The following is a 17546-nucleotide window of genomic DNA, read 5'->3' as shown; positions in this document are numbered from 1 at the left end:
TTTTGGCATGTTTACAAATTTCACACATTTTCTTTCCTTCATGTGCATGAAGACTTACCACTGATTAGGCCTATGTTTGCCTCGTTATGTTTTTTAATGCAAGCTTAGAGGATGGTTTATAAATTATGTTATATGTATGTTGTTTACTCTCCCCAGCTTCAATCATCAGTCCATCATTGTGTAAATTTGTAGGTAACACAGTTTGAAAATGGAACTTCAGACAAAATATGCAAATAAGCTCATTAATATGCAGATACCATGACATAAAATTATACCTACTATAGTACCATCCAGAGGTCATCACACTCTATCATCCAGGTTGCAAGTTTGACATCCAACAATTACTCCTCCCCCTACACACACACACCCCAGTCCTTTGCAAGGTGATCATCCTGGTAATATCCTCCTTGTGATGACATTTAAAAAAAAACCTCTCCCTAAGCTCTTCCCGATATTTCCCTTCCTTCTTCCCTCCCTCCATACCTCCCTCTCTCAGTGACATCATATTTTAACAAAACAAAACAAACTCTTTGTAAAAGTGTAATAACGTGTCAAATCTAAAAATAGGTCATCGGTGAACTGAAAACAAGACAGCATCTGTATGTAATTGACAGTGAAGATGCTCAAGAAGAACGCCTTGTTTGTTTTGCTCTAATAAGACTCAGATTTGAGGCAAATCGTTTTAAAAAGGTCAACCTATTGAAAACTGTGCTTGCCTATTGAGAAGCTATAAATAACTCAATAGCAAGATATTTTGAGGGTTATTTGTTGTGTGTGAGTTCCATGATTATATATTTTTGGTGGGATCTAATTTTCTTTAACATTTTCTGTTTTAAAAGTACAAGTACTTGTACAATGTACATACACAGTGAAGTATATGGGTCAATATATTTTGCAGATTTTGTTTGGGTTAAAAAACAAAATTTTGAGTAAAAATAAAACTGACAATAAAGAACACATCAATTTTGTGACAAATGATTCATTTTCTGTCTAAGTGGAAATTTCTGAATGAGTAATTTTTCATCCCTTGCCGAATTTAAGCCAAATATTTTTTGACAGGCCAAAAGGGGGGGGGGGAGGGGGTACAAGCATTTGATTTTTAGCACAGATTATTACTCCCTAAAAGGTGGTAGAAACATGTTACAAAACATTAAAATTTGTTTCATTTTCTGCTCGCATCACATAATTAGACAATTTCTGGTTTTAAATTGGGTTCCCCAAATCTGCCATGTGTATATGAGGATAATATGACAAAAGTGTCAACATCAGAAGGACATTTGCCATTTTATTACAATTTGAAGGGTCCTCACCTCTTTTATCATGATGCATGGCATATGTATCCTACTTTTGAGTGAGTTCATCAAAATCACAGATAATGTGGCAAAATTACAGATTACACAGCAAAATACATCAAATACATCAATACATCAAATTGTTTCAGTTTAACCCCAAAATTAATAACCATCCAATTTGCTATTTTTATCCAAAGGATATCCCCATTACTAAAAAGCTCTAAAAATAGCTTGAACCCTCACTTGGGCATAAACCGTACTGTTGACACTTGGGTTTGTGTTTGTGCATTAATATGCAAACCTTGTTCTGTGATAAAATGCCCATACACCATAACAATAATACGTAGCACAAAAATACGCCCATAAATAATAACAAGTTGTAAAATGAGTACAATTAAATGTGGAAATTACAATTGAGCCAAAAAAAGGTACAAGCATTAAATGTACAATAAATATTGATTTAATAGCCAATTAATTTTTATTTCTGCAGTAAGCATAGAAAGTGTGATAAATAATAAATGTGTTGTGTGAAACACACTGAGTTGGTTACAAAAGATGGGGGGGGGGGGATTAAGCATGGGTCTTTGAAATGCTACCTGAATCTGCCATACATGTACACCCTTTACCCACCTTTAATACCCCTCCCCATTTCAGAAGACAATCGTACAACAAAATTCAGTGATTATAAAAATAAGTAATAAAAAAAAAAGTTGAAAAATAAATGCTTAAATTTTATTTTGGAAAAGAATTATAATAAATAATAGGGGTTATAGATAATAAATGCTTTAAGGTTAAATACAACTGATTTTCAAGGCTTGATTCCAGAGGGGCGTAAGTTAATAATGGAAACAGCCATGCAGAAAAGAATGAACTCACGCGTACAATAGTGTATCAATCTGAACTTGCCACGGACAAAATGTTGCAGGGATAGGGAAGGGCGGGGAAGGGCGACCATGATAGGACCATATGGGCTGATGGGGTGGGGGATTGTGGGCAGCCGTTTTCGGCAATTTTACTTTGGATTTTCTAAATTTTCAATTTTGAAATTATCCTGGATGATATCTGTCGTGAAATAAATCAATGCTTCTATAGGCTATAATAGGCCTAGTATGCCTATTTATACCCTGATTATGCAATATATAGGCCTACAATAATTGCTACAACATCAGTAACAAAACCAACAACCAATATTTTGTTATGAAATCTAATTTGTAAAAATATATTCATAGGCCGCGCCAATTAGATTAGTATAGCCTAAAAATTCCTGAATTAAATAATGAAAAAAAACCCGGGCAAAAACAATCAATCGCTGCAGTCAGAAAGAAAAAGCGAACAAGCAAAAAAGAAAAAGAGAGAGAAAAATAAAATAAAATAGATGGAATGGACCACATAGGGACTCGAACACGTACCAAAGTTTTCCAGCTCAAAACTATAGTATTATATAGTCGAACATGAGTCCGGCCGCGCGCTAACCGATTGAGCTACTGAGTGACCTGTGAAATCGATTGATCTCAAACTGACTATTATGGAATAGTGCATACCAGGCTCTTATGGTAAACAATCTCATCACCGCTGTAAATGTCGGAGGTATCGATGGCGAAAAACCTCGATTTTTGCAAAAGTAGCTTAAATTTGGAATGAAATTCAAATGGTAAAGGAATCGACATACTTTTGAGAAATATGTAGGCAGTTAGAAATCAAAATTAACGTTCCACAATCCAGATATCGATAATGTAACATAACGGTGTTTTGTGGTACAAGATTCTCGAAAATTGTTCCCAAAAACGGGCTAATAAAATTTAATCGGTACTGTATTTGGTTCTTCCCCATGGCAACATTATTTCTTTGGTCGATTTGTAGTACAATACAAAAAAGGAGAAAACAGTCACTCGGCGTGGTTTTATACGGAGCGAATATTTGAAAAAAACTGCATGGAACGTGTTTTTGATCTTGTGAACATGGTGTGTAAAAATGATTTAAACAAAGGATTTTCAAACGGATTCTAAAAATTTGTATAAACACACAAAAATAATGTTAAGATACATCCATGCACCAACATTTGACTCACTGCGATATTTGATTGCTGAGAAACGCGGTTTTAGAGAACAACTTTATACGTCACTTTTATACGTTTTTTATACGTTTCTTCGTGTAACCTTAAAACGGAACAAAGTACTTTGTGACAGTTTGAAGTTAAAAATAAAGAAAATGTTCATTTTAACCATCTCAGGATATCCTGCATCCATCACTGTTTTTTACTATTCAAAAAAAGTCAGACTTTTACCCAAAAATATTAATAAACAAAAATCCTGACCTACCTACCTACCCTAATTTTATTTTTGTTTATGTTAAGTCATAGATTCTATGGTTAAATTAATCACATAATTTAATTTTTGGCCTAAGTTAAAGGTGTACTGTACACAGACAGTTAGACAGGCTATAATTTTGATATACCTGGCCCAGACTATTACATGTATCATATTTATTTACTACCATATGTATATAGACAGGTTCAAGTTCACAGGCTCCACGTGGAACTTTTTCAGGTCGTGAGAAATACCTCCCCAAATTCAGTACACAGTTCTGTTTGGATTCTTTTCACCATGCTTGAATGATTGGCAATAGATTCACAAATAACTGTCACACAAATTGGTGGATTGCAGCTTTGTGTGCAACAATATCCTTATATTTTAAAATAAGTGACATATGACAGTATGAATGGATCTCGGAAGTAAATAATGTTCAACAAAGAGGTAGTAGAATTAATGACCAATAAAAGCAACATCCCCACATCATGGGTGCAGTCAATATTTTAAAACATATTCTTTGTTGGGAAGTTCTAATTTTGTACAAAGTGGATTTTTTGGTGATATTCCGAGTACAACAGTGTTTTTTTTATTTGACTTGTGGGTTAATATGTAATTTTTTATCCACAAAAAGTCTCCACAAAAAGTCCACTAAAAGTCTTCACTTTTTGGTGCTGTTACAACAACCATTACCATTTTTTTAAACAGTAACTTTTTAAAACCATTACATCTAGGCGTAATCCTAAGCACTGGAAGAAAAGACAATAATTTTGGAAGCAAAAAATGTACCCTGATTTTCCCAAAAAATGCCAAAAAAAACCAAAAAAAACCAAAACCCAACAACAACAAATGAACCCCCCCCCCAAAAAAAAAATTAAAGATCTATTTGATCAAACCTACTTTTTGAAATTGACTTTGCAATGTATGTTAACTTCACTATAGTTTGTAATACATATGCCATGGGCTTAGGGACTGATCGTTATTTACGGCAGGGGGGGTAATGGGCATTTTGGAAAAATATTGACAAAAAAATTTCCGTTCCCCCCTCGCGTCCGCTCAAAATTTTCGGATTCCCCCCTTGTTTTCCCAAATTCCTCCATTTAAAACTTAACACTCCCCGTTTGGTTCAACAAAAATTTCGCATTCCCCCTCAAGACCCAAAAAAATTTCGGATTCCCCCCTCAAAATGCCCATTCCCCCCTGTCGTAAATAACGATCGCTCCCTTACAATATTTCAAGGGGTGTTTATTTGAAGTAATATTTTGATGCAGAAATCATTCTGTAAAGCCCAGATCATAAACCATCTGGCTTATTTTTCTTCTTTAAATTGCTCCATAGCAGGCCTCGAAATAAGCCAGAATTTCTTAGGGCCATTTGGGCCCTCGATCTTAAATGTTTGCAGGGCCCTCACAAATTGTTGTGGGCCCGAATTTGGGCCCTTGGGTTTTCACCTATGAACCCCACAAAAAAGTGAGAAAAATTTTAAATTTTTTGCGGGCCATTTGGGCCCACTGGTTGTATCTTTTGCGGGCCCTCACTAATTTTCGGGGGCCGAGGACCCTTGGGCCCTCGTTATTTTGAGTCCTGCTCTATAGACAGAAGCTGAGGTTCAGACCTCCAATTTCACAGTTTTGTAATGTTAGCATGCTATCCAATACTCTTCAGTGTGTATGCATTTTCAGCATTTAGCAACAGCAGTGGCGTAGCACCAGCTTTGACTTACAGTTTTCATATATAAGGTTTTTTTGTTTAATTGTTTTATTTGAATTGTATTTTAATATTTTATTTTATAAAATTATAGTCAATTTATACTATTTTAACAAATTTACCTTGCAAAAAACAGTTAGCTAAATGTTCACATTATATTTACATGTACAATGCACTGCATTGACAATTGCCCTAACCCTAACCCCTAAGGGCTTTTTGGCTGACGGGAAGGGAAAGAAGGAAAGAATAAAGAGAGAAAAGAAGGAAAGAAGTTGTTTGCTCTGGGTGGGATTGAACCCGAGACCCCTCGCATGCCAAGCACTCGGTCGGCGACACTTTGCCACGGGTCTTGGGCCGCTGGCCAGCGAAACCGTGCCTATATATCACTTAGGCGATTGCGTCATCACATCACGTGGGATGCATGCACGAACAGCGCATATATCAAGTAGTATTTTGTAGTATTCAGGCGGGTTAGGGTTAAAACAGAGCGATCAATTACAAGCTTTGTGTAAGTTACACACAAGGTGTTTTAGTCAGGTTTGAGTCGGTATAAATGAGGTGATACATGTAGATGAATTGTACCTTGACAAGGTGACAAATCACACTTCCTACCTGTGTTCTGTCAAATTTTAACCATTCATTTGAGGATAGCACTATAACATAACAAGCAGTATTTCTATAGCACTTTTTCATGGCTTGGTAAGCAGTGGCGGCGCTATAGGGAAATTTGCCCCTCCCCCCATGTTTGAGGCAGAAACCCTCCAAATAACGTAAATTCCACTTTTTGCAGCAAATTTGCTTGAGGATTTGTTGATTTTGCCCCACCTCCCCCTAATTCACTTTGCTCCCCACCAAAAAAAAATCCCTGGTGATGTCACTGTTTGTAAGCAGTAATTTTTTTCCATTTCAAGATAAGGTTCGATCGATTGGGTGTAGACAAACAAATGTAAGTTTTTTTTGTGGACTTCTAACATACATTATTTTGTACATTTTGTAAAGCAGCCAATGCACAAACATTGTACAACTTTCTTACACTCACTATAATTATCAGTAAACCTGTACATGGTATATAGGAGGCATTCGTGCAAGCCAAAATTAAAGCCATACTATAACATTTGCTGAGGAGAAAGCCCTCAAAAAATGTTTAAATTCTGTTTTTTACACAATTGTTAGTTACTTTAGTCAATAAAGATACTCTGCAAAAATCAAGACTTTAGGTGCAGTTTTGTCAAAATCCGAGATTTTGAATGAAACCGACATTTTATTATTACGATGGAAATATTAGTCGAACACGTATGCACAGTGTAACCTTAGGCGGTTAGGGTTAGATGAAATCCAGTCCGAACTGTAAAAAAAACACCTAATTTTTTATTTAACTTAATACTTTAAGGAAATCCAGTCCGAACTGTCAAAATATCGTCACATGTGGTTAGAAAAGCAAAAAATACTTTCTTGTATTTTTACATGTATTTCAATAGGATGTTTATTTAGTGGTGTGCACCCTTTCATTTGGAGTAATACCATGTGTAAATAAAAGCAAAAGATGTGTTTTCTTATCCAGGTGTGTTTAGGTTGGCAGGGAAGTGAGATATAGTGCAATGTAAAACGCATCAAGTTCATTTTGGTGCATAGATAAGCCCTAATGTACTCAATGTACCTGGGTACTCACATGTAAAGGTGGTATGCGTATATGTGATGCGATCAAGCAAAATGAGTCTGATGTCGATCAAAATCAAAATTCAGTTTTCAATCTCATTATATAAGCCATTCTCAGAGCTTATTTTGCTGAAAACCCCATCATAATCAGACTTATGGTTCCAAAAATATCATTTTAGTATTGCTCAGAACAATAAAATACAAAGGAAGTTGAATATTATTATTGATTATATCTCAAAATCAATATTCCCGACATCCTACTCATTTTGCTTGATCACATCACATATATGCGGCGGTCAAGGGTCCCCTTTTCAGGCTCTCTGGCAGTTCCATAAGCCCCACATTTGGATCTGCTCCAGCTCCTTGAGCCTCAAACTCAAACTGGAATTTTTTGGCTCCACAGCCTAAATTTGACCCCAATTTCAGTTCATCAAGCCCCTATTTTGCCACAAAAATCAGTTCTTAGTTCCCAAAGTTTGGCGCTCAGCGCCGCATACCCCTACCAAAATTTAAGTTTTAAGAGTGCCTGCCCCCGCTGGGTCAATGTAGCGTTGATGGCGGTGCCTTGCATATTGCCTTCCCCTGCCCCATTAAAGTGGAGGCAACTACATCTACAGGCCGACTATCTAGTGTTTTATAGTATATTGCCTGGGATGGTGATGTTTAAAACATATTTTGTAAAAATAAGATAAATATTCATACAATGTATGTGGATTGACAGGGAAGTCTCATTATTCGCCCTTTGCACGGTTCTGCCATCTTGCTACCATTTAACAAGGTTCTCCCTTTAAACGCATGCACAAAAAGTGCATTTTTGTTTCTCCCGCTTTTCTAGCAATGCGCCAGAAGGCTAATCGGCAAAGCATACACGGTAATCAAAGCATGCATTTTATAGGCGTACACACACACACAAGATGCACTTTGTGGGTAGAACCTCATTTTGAGATTACTGCACAATTGATGAATACCCAACATTGTCTCTGTCTCCATTTTGACCATTTTGAGAAAATTGTGTATAAAGAGTTCTGCCCTCATAGACCCATTTGTATTTAAAAGGCTATGTTTCACTGGTCTGTGCCTTTATTGGGGTTGGAAATAGATTAAAGTCTTTGATATTACTGAAAAGCACATTATTTCTGAAAATGTTGGTACCAAAAATCTTCTTTTCACCAGAACTAGAGTTGAAGCAATGTTACATCAAGCTCTCAAATTATTGGTGTTCCATCCTTTGCATCATGTTCATTTGGGGTACAAGCCGTCAGTCTGAAACACTATCAGACTGACAGTCCGAATTTTTGCTTTGCTGAACCATGAAATGGTCTCAGCCTATATTAGTGTATGTTACTAGCTTACTTACTTACTAGCTTACTTACTTACTAGCTTACTAACTGACTAACCATTTGGTCTGAAATGGATATATCTCTAAATGCCACGAAGGTATGACCCCATGAGTGGTGTCATATGATAATGAAAGAAGAAAACATAAAGAATATAATAAAAATATTTCCAAACGTCAGAGGTCATCCAGGGGTCACAGGGGTCAAAAAGGTCATTTTAACCGAAAATACTTGATTGAGCTTAAATTTAAATGCAATGATCCTTATGACATTCTAAACATGTTTAAAACATTTAAAAATGTATTTAAGGTCATTAAGGGGTCATAAAGGGGTCAAAGGTCAAGTTTGTCAAAATGCTCCAATTGAGCTGAAATTTAAATGCAATGATCCTTATGACATTCTAAACATTTGAAAAATATTTTAAAATTCATTTAAGGTCATTAAGGGGTCATAAAGGGGTCAAAGGTCAAGTTTTTCAAAATGCTCCAATTGAGCTGAAATTCATATGCAATGATCCTTATGACATTCTAAACATTTTAAAAGCATTTTAAGATTCATTTAAGGTCATAAAGGGGTCAAAGGTCAAGTTTTCCAAAATGCTCCGATTGAGCTGCAATTTAAATGCAATGATCCTTATGACATTCTAAACATGTTGAAAATATTTTAAAATTCATTTAAGGTCATTACGGGGCAATAAAGGGGTCAAAGGTCAAGTTTTCAAAATTCTTCAATTGAGCTGAAATTTAAATGCAAATTTCGAGATTATGTCCATTACAGACTCCGGGTGACAGTTGTATAGGCCTACCACAATATACTGCCGAAGCCACATGGTTCAGCTATGGTGCGGTTATCGCTCTAGTTAGGGTTAGATCCTAACCCTAACCCTAAAAATTTGGACTGACGGTGGTTCGGACTGACAATGTTTTGGACCGACAGGGAGACCCCGTTCATTTGTTAACTACCCAGACCCGCCCTCCAAAATAAAATTAAAACCTACCAAATTTACACAAATTCAGTTCTTACCTTTAAATTTTCACATTCTAACTGTAGTCTCTGGCTAGCTGCTGTTAATTCTGATACTTTCTTTTCAGCCTGGTCTAATTGTGTTTCTAATTCACTCTCTAATTCATGACTACTAATTTGAAATTCTTCTAATTCTTCTTTGGATTCTTCAAATCTGCAGGAAAATAAGGAGAAAATAAAGAAAATTGTTATTTATTATTATTATTTGTTAAATAATTGGAAACCATATCACAATATTTTAGATGCACATTTATTGGAATGACTATGGTTATAACTTATGGTTACTAGAAAGATTTTCCTGCACAAACATGCAAATCTTCCTTATTACTATCATGACTATTAGAACAAAGGTCTACCTGTTGTACATGTACATGTATATACCTACAACTTTCTTGGACATGGGAAAATTTGAAAAAGTGTGATCTTATCTGGTAAATTAACATTTGAATTAAGAGAAATTACCTTTGTGCATTTGATCACAGTTCACTTCTTTATCGGACAATGATTTCTTTATAACTTGACAACATTTAACACAGAAAAAAATGTTGTTGCCCTTAAAGGGGCATTTCATGACCCACAGCCTCATCCCCCCACTTTTCTCAAAAATAGTTGAGATTTTTATATCACTGGAAACCTCTGGCTACATAATGTTTATGTACAAAATATTTCTTGCTGATTAATTCGTTTTGCAAAGATATCGTGTGATTTGTATTTCGTTCTGGTGCACCAGAGCGAAATTACAACGCATTGTCTATGGAGCAGTGTAATACACATAATCATGCATAACTCATAAATGCAAAATCGGAATCAACTGAAATTTTGGGAATAGGCTTTTTTCGTGGATATGTACTGAAAAATGTCATAAATATAGGATGCTAGGATCACGAAACACTCCTTTAAAAGTTAAATGGGACAATTAGGATGGTGAAGTTTCAACATCCATGAAAATAAAACTCCATCTGCAGCCAATGTCAAATGTCATCATGGGTTGACAGAATTTTGGATATTTCACTGTGTATTTAAGGTCTAGTACATAATACCTGTATGTAGATACATTTACAAATGAAAGTTACATTGAAAGATGTCATATAATGTTTCATGTTCATGATTATCTGATAAAACCTGACATAGAATTATGATACAAATATGTAAAGCAGTAAGGCCAACAAAAAAAAAGGTTATTTTTTTCCAGAAAACTTCGGCGAAATCAGATTTTTCCCCTCAAAATACCATAAAAATACCAAGTCAGGAACTAAAAAAAAAAAAAAAAAATGGGAACCATGCAGCCCGCTAGCCAGGGCTTTGACCCTTGTGACCTACATAATGTACATGTACGTGTATGTACATCTGTACTGCCAAGTACGGTAATTAAAATAATGAGAGACAGTGAAGAGATGACTCATATCATCGGAATATTAATTACAATTCGCAATTTGGGTAATTATAATTTATATATTAATATTTGGAAAACAAAGCAAACATTTTCTGCATGTACAAACATGCATGATCAATGCATTGTTCATTGGGCATACATGTACCATCCAATATTACGCTCATACTATATGTATACTACAGTGTACATACTATACTGCTACTCATAATAAATACTGTTATTTCAAAAACATAATTCTGCACAATTTTGAATACATGTGCGATTGTCAACATCATTCCCACCCCCCAAGTTATACCAATTTGAATGGAAAAAGATCGGAGAGCATTTCAAAAGTTCGATTTGCTCAGGTATCTGGCAATTGCCCCAAACATTAGTGTTTTTTCTTCATCTTTGCATAGTTAGAATTATTTATGCTCCACTTGTATGTGATTGTGTTGTATTCGGTTAAATACAATAAAAGATATAAGATTATGTGAATTTTATTTTTCAGCATATATATATATTCTAATGTCATTTGACATGAAAATTCCCATTCCTAATATAATTTGAATAAGGCCCGTAATATGAATTGAGGTATATTGAGTAGATCTTACCACATCAAACTATAATTCTTTAATGCTGCGATAGAAAGAAGCATCACATGATAAAAGTGATATCTGTAATCTGGCTTTACTCCAAGTATTAATTTCATAACCAATCTAGAACACCATTTCTAAACCTTCATAGAGCCATGATTTAGATGTGCCCTACGCAAGTTGGAAATTGGGATTCTGGCTAGTCTTTGCGGACATACAAAGAACGTTCTATTAATTACATAGATGTACGTCCAGATATGGAACTTGCCCTGCCATATCAATGATATAGATTACAATTTAGCCTATATTTTGAAAGTATGCCCAGTTGTTTGATTGTTATCCCTTTAATAAATTCTTAAGATAGTTTGACAGGTTAATTTTTTCAATCAATTTAGATTTTACAATGTATTTGAACAGAAACCTGTTTCCTGCATTATGGAAAATATTTATTATCACTAAATTGGTGTTTTTATTGTGATTTTAGCACCAAGGCGACGAAAAAACCCTGTTTACGTAGGGTTTTTTTTTCCAAGTTGGGTGATTTTTGTTTTCTGGAGGCTAAAATTACCATAGAATATCATCAAAATCTGAAAAATTTGAAGATTTTTTGTAAACATGTTCAGCAAAAACATCTAAGACTAAAAAAAAGTGCCCAATACCAGATAGGCCTAATTGGGCCATTTTACCCAAATTTATAACGTAAAATTCACAGATTCACCCTATTGGGCGGAAAAGCACTTGACTGATCAAACTTACTTTTTCAAATGGAAGTTACTGACTGATCAATAAACGGTCACAAAACCCAAAGAATTTCAGTCTGAATTGCCGGGTCAACTTATCAAAACTTCGCCAAATTTTTTCTTTACCATTGGTTTCTATAGGGCAGGAAACTGCCAATGTTGAAAAATGGCCCAATTTTTTCTTAATCATTGGTTTCTATGGGGCAGGAAACTGTCAAAAGTTGTGGACAAAGTCTTCAAAAGTCGCTTAATTGGGCTACCAAATTGCTACTGTAGTTCAACAACCCTGGCAGCCTGACTTCAACAAACTCATCCATAGACAACCGTATTACGCATGCAATCCAAAGTAAGTTGTCTACTTGGGAAGCTAACAAACAAAGGGAGTACGGTGACTGAAAAGATCAGATGTGAAAATCTATCAATTGCGCACCAATTTTATACAAATCAGCGTTTTATAGCCCGAGTATATGTACAATGGGCAAGCTAGGTGGACTACAGAGAAGTCTAGACTATGATTACAGTACTGTCAAAGTGGAAATTTTAGCAGGATATAAATTTTTTGCCAATTTTTAACTATTTCCCTTGTCTTTTAAGTCATTATTCTAACTAAGTACCTTCCTTTAACCTATACACAAAAGACAAATATAATATTCGCATGCTGTTATTTTTCGGGGTAAAAATTTGGAACACGAAAAACACAAAAACAAATGTAGCACAAAAATCTCCTCTTTTACAGTAGAGTAATTTTTATTTCAGGGTAGAATTATGAACAATGTATTCAGTGAGGAGTTTGTAAATATTATCAAATTCTTGGCATATTTTCTATTCAATAGATCAACCCATGCATAACAATGCAATTGCATTTATTTTGAAATTGCTCTTTCCACGGAGAGAATTACATCATTTTGGAAGTCAAATCATAATTGATGACATTATTTTATATTTTGGAAAGCAAAATAAAATGATTCACAAAATATTTTAGCATTTTGTACAAGTTGAATTGTGTACAATTTTCAATTTCCACTCTGGAAAAATTTACATTTCCTTGAAAAATATAAGCTAACTTTCCCACAAAAATATTAACAATTATTTCCAACCGTTTTTTTTTATGTATTCCCATTATCGTTTAAATTCCCCGATAAATTCCCATCATAGTACAATTAAACACTTGATGAGATAGTGAAAACTTATTACATGCATGCATGAATGCACACTCTCTGTGGCAGCATGTGTGTTGTAGGATGCCCAATTGACAATTGATCTTTTCAAGTGACACTTCTGATTCACCATGCACAGTGCTTCTGATTTGGACAAGATCTCCTTCATTTCTTGCTCAATTGTTACAAATGAGGTGTCAAATTGAAGAAAACAATTCTGTTTATAAATGTTCATTTCAGATTGTTGTTTTACTGAACAACTTCCTAGCTGCTTATAATACTGATAATTAGTTACTTTAATGTGTTATGTGAAACCCCACATTTGCATGAATAGAGGGGTCGGCCATAGATCCCCTGACAGTCTGACACCAAAATGGATGTTTCCTTTGGAGTAAAAACTTAATGTGGCAGAAACATATGTTGACGTCACAAGATGTTAAGTCCCATGATGAAGAGATGCCAACCATTTACGACCCACCCACCCACTCACTCAGTGCCACTCAACCACTCAAACAATAACACAGAGAGTGGGAAAGAACACTGTATTTACAAAGTTACCTATAGGCCTACTGTAAAAGTGATCAAATTCAAATGGACCTTTTTTTATCCATGCCAATGGACAAATTCATTGAAGAACTACTGTTACTACCGTATTTCGTCAAATAGTCGCCCCCCCCTCAAATAAACTCCCCCACCACTTTTTTCAACCAAGATGTTTCAAAAATGCTGATATTTCCATGCTATCTTGTGTAGTAAGCTTACCAAGTTGCCCACATGGTCGATAATAGCGTCAATAATTGGCGAAAATCTAGATTGGATACCCGGAAGTGAACCAGAAGTCAGTGTTTCTAGTTCATAGTTTGTCATTTTAGCGTGAGTTTTAAGTTTACCTAATGATTTTAACGGGAATTATCGTTCTAAAATTGACCTTGAATAAACGCCCCCCCCCTTGGGAAAATGTAATGCCCAGGCGTTTATTTAACTAAATACTGGTATGTAGTTAATGCATGGAAATATGTTGTACCTGCACATATCCGGTAGCAGATCTAGGGGTATATTAGGGGCTGCCAGTCCCCAGTATTTTTTTTTCAAAATCATGCAACAGGGTTGTGATTCAAAGCTTGTGAAATATCCAGAAAATAGTAAAAAAAATTAAGAAAAACAGTGTGAAAATGGGCAAAAATACCCTAAAACAGCTGAAAATCAATAAAATTGCGTACATTTTGGCCAAAAAAATCCAGAAAATCACACCCCTGATGCAAAATTAGCCCAATTGGGAAAATTTTGGGATCCTACCAGCTCCTCAACTCCCCGTATTGTAACCTTTTTTTACAAATACTGGATCTGCAGCTGATATCACTGTGTGCACCTTTAACATTCACTGAAGGCAAGTTGGTAAAATAATAATACTTAGCCTGAACCAAAGGCTACGGTCACACTAGTATTTTATAAACATGGCCTTCCAAGAATGTGCAACCTCAACGTCACAGATTTAGCACTTCCTATTACCTTTGTTTACATCCTCTCATAACCAAAGATGGATGATATAATGAGCACATGACATCACGGTATATATCACCATGTCAGTGAATAATTCAATAAGTACATACAACAAATGTATACAAAATAATGCATAGTTCTTATAAATTGGCATTTTGGCTCAGCTAACTCCAATCAAGCTGGAATTAGCAAGCAGAAAACTGAAATCGAGGACGATTGTGTAGCCTGAAAACTGAAAGTGAGGATGATGAGTAGCCTGGCTTTGCTAATTCACAGAATTCCCGCTACAAGTAATAGTCAAGCCTTAAGCGCTCCACAGACTCCGAGTATTACATGTACAATATTGTATGTAACATATCTACGTTATTTAATCTATTGCCATTCTATTTCCAGTAATGTTTAAGTTCTAACGAATGTTTGATGACGAAAAATCGATAATATGTTACATATAATAGGCCTATCTAGTAGAAATATATTATCGATTTTAAGTCATCAAACATTCGTTAGAACTTAAACATTTGCTGGAAATAGAATGGCAATAGATTAAACAACATAGATATGTTACATACAATATTGTACGACTTTGTATGTGTAAGTCTAAATACTGCTTTATGTCCTATATGCTTCAAACAAAAGGCATATTGATCTACTCAATTAACCTGTTTAAAACATGTTTAGAGCACAAGTCCATAATGCCTCAAATACCACCTTAAATAAAAAAAAAATATCTGATTTAAATTTTTTTAAATCTGATTTTTTTTTTTTATTAAAAAAAAAACAAGAGCACCAATGGCGCTGTGGTCTCACGCTTTTTTGTGGGAAAGCAATTGTTCTTGGAGTCGAATGCGCAACAGGTTGGTAGCTGTATGGAAAGGTTGGGTAGGTCGGTCAATTTTTTTTAAACCATCAGTTTGAAAAAATTCCCCACAAATATTCAATACGGTCCTTGAAACTTCGATGCGGGGTCAATCTTCCTCCGCCGCATTAGTATTTTTTTTGCCGCATTACTATTAGTTGCAAAATCTGAAAATAATTCATTATTGTGCAAATTACTACTGAACCAGCAAGAATAATTTGTTCTGCAAAATTTTAAAATCCCTTTTTTAGTATTTTTAGTTTTCAACAACTATAGAAAGCCTTGGCAACTATTAGAATTCATCTAAATTGACCTCAGACGACCCCAAAATGACCTCCCAAAAATTTGGCTCTAAATGGTGACCTCAGATGACCCCGAAATGACCTTCCAAAATTTGACTTCAAATGTTGACTGTACCCACCAAGTTTCATGCCCATACGACAGTTTTAGTAATTTGACCTCAGGTGACCCCTGGCTGACTCGAAATGAGCTTCCAAAATTTGACTCTAAATGTTGACTGTACGCACCAAGTTTCATGCACATACAACAGTTTTAGTAATTTGACCTCAGATGACCCCTGGATGACCCCAAAATACCCTCCCAAAAATTTGGTTCTAAATGTTGACTGTAGTGTACCCACCAAGTTTCATGCCCATACGACAGTTTTTGCTAATTTGACTTCAGATGACCCCTGGATGACCTCTGGTGACCGTGACCCACTAACCAATACAAACTTGTTCTGTACGACCCCACAAAATTAGGCTCCAAATGTTGGCCGTACCCACCAATGCCCATACGACATTTTTAGCAATTTTACCTCAGATGACCCCTGGGTGACACGGTTGATCCTGAAATGACCTTCCAAAATTTGACTCCAAATGTTGACTGTACCCACCAAGTTTCATGCCCATATGACAGTTTTTGCTAATTTTACCTCAGATGACCCTGGATGACCTCAGGTGTCCTTGACCCACTAACCAATACAAACTTGTTCTGCCTGGGGTCAAGATGCACCCATCAAGTTCGAGGAACATGCGACCCCACAAAATTTGGCTCCAAATGTTGACTGTATCCAGTTTCATGTTCATACAACAGTTTTTAGTAATATGACCTCAGATGACCCCAAAATGACCTTCCCAAAATTTTGATTCCAAATGTTGACTGTATCCACCAAGTTTCATGTCCATACGACAGTTTTTAGTAATTTGACCTCAGATGACCCCTGATGACCCCAAAATGACCTTCCCAAAATTTGACTCCAAATGTTGACTGTACCCACCAAGTTTCATGCCCATACTGACAGTGTTTAGTAATTTGACCTCAGATGACCCCTAGGTGACCCCGGATGACCTCAAAATGACCTTCCCAAAATTTGACTCAAAGGTTGACTGTACCCACCTAGTTTCATGCCCATACGACAATTTTTAGTATCTTCCCAAAATTTGACTTTAAATGTTGACTGTACCCACCAAGTTTCATGCCCATACAAGTTTTTAGTAATTTGACCTCAGATGACCCCTGGGTGACCCCGGATGACCTTCCCAAAATTTGACTCCAAATGTTGACTGTAACCAGTTTCATGCCCCTACAACAGTTTTTGCAAATTTGACCTCAGATGACCCCTGGATGACCTCAGGTGACCTTGACCCGCTAACCAATACAAACTTATGCTGGGGTCAAGATGCACCTAGTACCAGGGATCTATACGCCTAAATCTATACGATGATTTTGTTTTTTGGTTGGATCACCGCATATTACACATAAAATACACGTAACCCACACACAACGCAATTGAATAACAGACCGGTACTGCACAGTGCCGCTGGTTACCAGTTGTTCTCATTTATGTAATCAGCAATTGGAGCCTACAAAATCTGGTGCATTTATAGTGTACGGTACTAACATGTGATATCGGGAATTGACACAAATTTTACGGTAACAAAATCAGTCATAGGCCTACCCAGAAAGGATAAAATTCAAATTGAGAAAATATTGTATGTGATA

The 17546-nt window shown here is 35.8% G+C and overlaps 1 protein-coding gene across 2 annotated transcripts in view; it reads right to left on the bottom strand.

The window, feature by feature from the left end:
* Nucleotides 1–17546, bottom strand: part of LOC140144815 (nuclear distribution protein nudE-like 1) — a 68955-nt gene that overhangs the window by 34200 nt on the left and 17209 nt on the right. For both annotated transcript variants that reach the window (XM_072166621.1, XM_072166622.1), the window contains exon 2: nucleotides 9322–9475. In XM_072166621.1, the coding sequence (XP_072022722.1) occupies nucleotides 9322–9475 (154 nt within the window). The remainder of the gene's footprint in view (nucleotides 1–9321; nucleotides 9476–17546) is intronic.

Source organism: Amphiura filiformis, unplaced genomic scaffold (assembly GCF_039555335.1).
Source record: "Amphiura filiformis unplaced genomic scaffold, Afil_fr2py scaffold_83, whole genome shotgun sequence".
Classification (NCBI taxonomy): Eukaryota; Metazoa; Echinodermata; class Ophiuroidea; order Amphilepidida; family Amphiuridae; genus Amphiura; species Amphiura filiformis.
Note: the sequence above shows the minus strand (reverse complement) of the source record. Positions and strands in the feature narration are given on the sequence as shown.